Raw genomic sequence first — 4,845 nt, 5'->3', positions numbered from 1 at the left:
AGGGTAGCCGAGTTTGCATGGAAATTAGGGTATTCTGTTGTAAACGTATTAAATAAGTGTATAAAATATTGTCAAAAAAAAGGCAACAGGATATGAATGAAATTGGTGCGATGCATTTTTTTTAGTATTAAATAAGTGTACAAAATATTTCCTTCAAAAAAAAAGTGTACAAAATATTGTCAAAAAAAAGGCATGAAATTGGTGCGATGCATTTTTTTAGTATTAAATAAGTGTACAAAATATTGTCAAAAAAAAAGACAAGATGATAGGAATGAAATAAGTGCGATGCATTTTTTTAGATGGAATCTGTTAAGTTAAATTACTGCTAACCTGATACAGTAAATGAGCTGGAAAATATTAGGTTAAATTGCTGCAGACCTAACAAAATTAATAAATAAGGACAACTCCTTATACAAGTGGGTGTTTAGAGAGTATTCTATTTAAAGACAAAGAATTGTTTGCAATGGATTTTATAATTAGGGACAAGAGAAGTCACCGAAAGATTATTTTTAAGCACTCTCCAATGCTCATTCATTTATTAAGTGAAATCAATATAGGTTTTATAGGTCTTGTATGTAGTTGCGAGACTCGTAAATTTCATTCAATAAAATAGAGAGTTGATAAGTGCTCAAAAGTGGCATATTTCATGTGTTAGTTTAGGCATTTTAGTGACTTGTTTTGTAAGATTTCCCATGGAAAACTCCAATATTATGCAAATATGTCATTTATGCTTTTGAACCTTATTCTCCCCTTTTTGTGCAGGAAAATACAAGCAAGGATCAAGAATTGTCAAAATTCAAAGAATTTCGCTATTAGCGTGTTCCACGCTATTAGCGTAATTGGTCTAGACAGCCACACCATTAGCGTAGCTGGAGCGAAGCAGAAGCTGGATTTGAAGAAACACGCTATTAGCGTGATTTACGCTATTAGCGTAAAGGTTCCAGAGGACTACGCTATTAGCGTACCAAGGGTGAAGAAACAGGGCAAGGATCAACGTGGCACACTGCAATTGGCCAGAACTTAGGCCGACCTACCACGCTAATAGCGTATATTTCGCTATTAGCGTAGGTGTAAAAACTCAGCCCTTTAAAATAGAATTTTACCTCTCTTTTAGACATAGACTATTCCATTAGATATTTTATAGATTCTTGGAGAGAAAATAGGGCTAGAGCATATAGAGTGAGAGTGATTTTGGAAGTTGGATTCTTCTTCCTTTGTGAGACATCACAAGGTGTAATGATTCCTTCCTTTTCAATCCATCCTTGCAAGGCTTCCATGATGATGTGTAGCTAAATATACTTTGTTGGGATGAGAGGTACTTGATCCTTGCTAACATGTAATCCTTTGATTTAAGCTTACATATGGTTCTAGCAATTTATATTCAATATTGTTGTTATTCTTGTTGTTAATGCTTTCAATGAGATTCAAGATGATTTGGACACAAACTCTTGAATCTAGACCTAGAGTAGCAATATATCTTAGGTTAACTTACTTGACATCTTTGTTAATCTTCGATAATCACCATAATCAAGAGTTTAATGCTTTCAAACACTTAGTCAGGCTGGACACGGTCGATTAAGTTATCCGATCCTCTTTGTGATCGTTTAAGGGATTTGGACATGAATGTTTAAACGATACCTTAGAGTTAATTATATCGCTTTGGACACGAAGGATAGTGTAGAATTGATTGTGATAATATTGGTTATAAAGCTAGAATTCGTATGGATCATTAGGTTACGTGTGACGCTTGGTTAAGGAACTCTACTCCTAACAAGTTTCAAGCCTTATTAATCTCAACTTTTACTTTTGCAATTTAGTTTAGCTAGTTATAATTCAAACAACTTTGCACTCTTTTAACTTGGAATGATAATTGATGTTAAACTATCCTTGATGTCGCACTAATCCCTGTGAAGACGATACAAATACTTATCTTGTTTGATGCAAAACTACTTCACCAAATGGCGATGTTGCCGGGGATTGGTGTTTAGGTATCATAGATAGTGCGATTGATTTATCATTTTAAGCATTCATACATAATCCGTAAATATTTTCTTTACTAGATAGTTGTTTGTACTGACCCCTCTTTGATAAACAGAGAAAAGTTTCTTGTTAGTTATTTCCATTTCAGGATCATTACTTAGGTAAAATCATGGCTGAACATGGTTACGCCAACTTCTATACTCCACCCGAGTATGAACCATATCAACAGTATCAACAATATCCTTATGAAGAGGAACAGATAACCAATATGGAAAATACTTTGAATATCTTCATGCAACAATCCATGATAAACATGCAAAATACCAACCTGAGATTGAAGAATTTATCACTTCAGTTGGAGTTGATTCAAGCACAAATCATGGATAACCAAGCTAACATTAAATCCACTCATGGAGAACAAGAAAATCATTCAAATGTGTTTGAGAGAGTAGGAGAGATTGTTGTTGAAACTGAGGAAGATACAATATTAGAAGAATGTGGTGTACCACACAAAGATGAACTTCCTCAAGAAAGGTCATTTTATGAAGAGGCCAAAACTGTTGAAAATGAAGAAGTGATGGAGATGACGGAGAAAAAGAAACGGATGCTAAGCAAGGAAGAATCAATGGAAGGAAAGGGGAAGAAAGTGAACAAGGAGGAAAGTGATCGGGTCATTGATGAAATTAGTGCCTTGTTCAACAAACCGAAGTTAGGGAGGATATGGACTCCGCATCAGTTGTACTTAAAGTTCATGGAATTCCTCCCAAAGCGTAGGGTTTCAAAAGATGATGTGTTGTCCGTCTCATTTTGGCCACCCTAACGAAAAAGGCGTCGAGCTAACGACATTAAACAAGCGCTTGTTGGGAGGCAACCCAACTTTGTAAGTCCATTTATTGTTTTTAATTAATATTGTGTTAGCACTTTTGGTTAAATTAGTACTTCATTTTATTGTGGAAGTTTCTTTTGTATCACTCTTGTTTAATTTCAATTCTCAGATGATTGATAATGATTCATAGTTGTGATCAAAAGCGCAAAGCCAAGGTACAAGTTTCCAGTTTTTATAGGTTTTTACTCGAATATGAAACGAGTACTTTGTGCAAATTTCATTTCATTTAATTCTTCGCAATAATATATTTATTTTTGAACCACTTAGTACTAGCTAAAAGTGAGGAAACCTCAAGTGTTTGTACATATGCAAGGAGACCGGAATTTATTGTTTAACTCAATTGTGTTATTTTAAATCCAATAATTGTTTTAAATTGTGTGAAGGCATGGAAGTGATCAAGGCACATTTTTTGTTATTGAGTGAAACATACTTGACCACAAATAGCCTACCTTGTGAGAAGAGCGAGTATTTGCTAACCCTCTTGAACCAAATGAATCGGAGTCCTCAATTATGAACTGTCAATTCATAAGCACAATGCTTGATGAATTTGCCATTAAACTTTTCAAGATCCAGTTTATTTTTGACGCACTTTAGGACTCTGATATGTTTTTAATTGTTGAACCCTAAACTTTCATTGTTTATTTGTCCCTTTTGCCTTAGAGTAAGGGAACATTCAAATAGGGTATATTTTGATTCAAGTTGGGGAGAGAAGGTAGATGTAAATCTTTTGTCAAGTACAATGGTGTAATTTTATCTTTGATCAAGACAACATGGTGTTGTAAATACAAAAGAGAAAAAGAAAAGAAAACAATGTGTGCATGAAAAGAAAAAGAAAAAGAAAAAGAGAAAAAGAAAGAAAACTCCAAAAAGAGAATAAGTTGTCAAGATCAAAGTGTATCATGTGTAAACACCAAGGGTTTGAAATAATTGGTAGGGAAGGTTGTGAATTTTAATGGTTGATACAAGGAATGTTCCTCTTTGATAGGCTTTTTGATTTCAATTGCCCCACATATGACATTTCTTTTGTAGCCAAGCCAAGTTATAACCCCCAAAGACCTTTTGATCCATGTTTTTATACCTTTTGAAATGATATTTGGATGGACGCATAACTTGATTGGAATGTTAACTTGATTTTCGGATGTGTGTTCAAAACCCTCATTCATATGTTTTCAATTGTTTATCTACTTGCAAAGAAGTGTGTTAGGTGTGGTTCGTAAGTAAATATATTATTGTTTTGAAATATTTGACATGAACTTTGTACTTAGGACTCATCTCATGTTAGTAGTAGAATTTTAGATTAGTTGGAAACTGAGACTTGCTCGCGCATTCACTTTTAAATCATTCATCTGAAAATTTTTGTTTCGAATTGTTTGACACCATGTTGAAAACCTTGTCCAAAGCCTTGTAAGTTTCCTTTTTGATTGATTTATTTGAGGAAAAACAAAAAGCCAAGTTAGGGAGAGTGATAAGTGCTCAAAAGTGGCATTTTAGTGACTTGTTTTGCAAGATTTCCCATGGAAAACTCCAATATTATGCAAATATGTCATTTATGCTTTTGAACCTTATTCTCCCCTTTTTTGTGCAGGAAAATACAAGCAAGGATCAAGAATTGTCAAAATTCAAAGAATTTTGCTATTAGCGTGTTCCACGCTATTAGCGTAATTGGTCATCATTACTTGCGCCATTGCAAAGCATACAAGAAAACAACTGAAATTGTTTGAAGCTCTTGCTATTAAATTGATCATCACTGAAGGCTCTTTTTACCTTCTTTGTAGTGTAAATCAATTCTCTTTGTTATCTCTTTTAAAGATAACTTCTTCTTCTCCCTCTTCTGTTTGATTCTCAAACATTCAAACTTCTCACAAATTGTAATCAAGTCTCATCTAGCTTTAGGGGTACTAAAGTGTTAGTTTGAGCAAAGGTTGTAAAAGTCTAAGTGGTTAACTTAGCAACAAGGTTCAAGTCTGCTGAGGCTTAGA

General features: G+C 34.1%; 1 protein-coding gene across 1 annotated transcript; it reads left to right on the top strand.

Annotated features, from left to right (window-relative positions):
* The first annotated feature begins 2,149 nt into the window (after positions 1-2,149).
* LOC146923607 (uncharacterized) lies at positions 2,150-2,800 on the top strand. The gene has a single exon (XM_085710898.1). The coding sequence runs from the start codon at positions 2,150-2,152 to the stop codon at positions 2,798-2,800; it is 651 nt and encodes a 216-aa protein (XP_085567024.1).
* The last annotated feature ends 2,045 nt before the right edge of the window (positions 2,801-4,845 follow it).

Source organism: Medicago sativa, chromosome 5 (genome assembly GCF_051527215.1).
Source record: "Medicago sativa cultivar Bolivia chromosome 5, Bolivia_mono, whole genome shotgun sequence".
Classification (NCBI taxonomy): domain Eukaryota; kingdom Viridiplantae; phylum Streptophyta; class Magnoliopsida; order Fabales; family Fabaceae; genus Medicago; species Medicago sativa.
The sequence above is the reverse complement of the archived record's forward strand: the minus strand, read 5'-3'. Positions and strand labels throughout refer to the sequence as shown.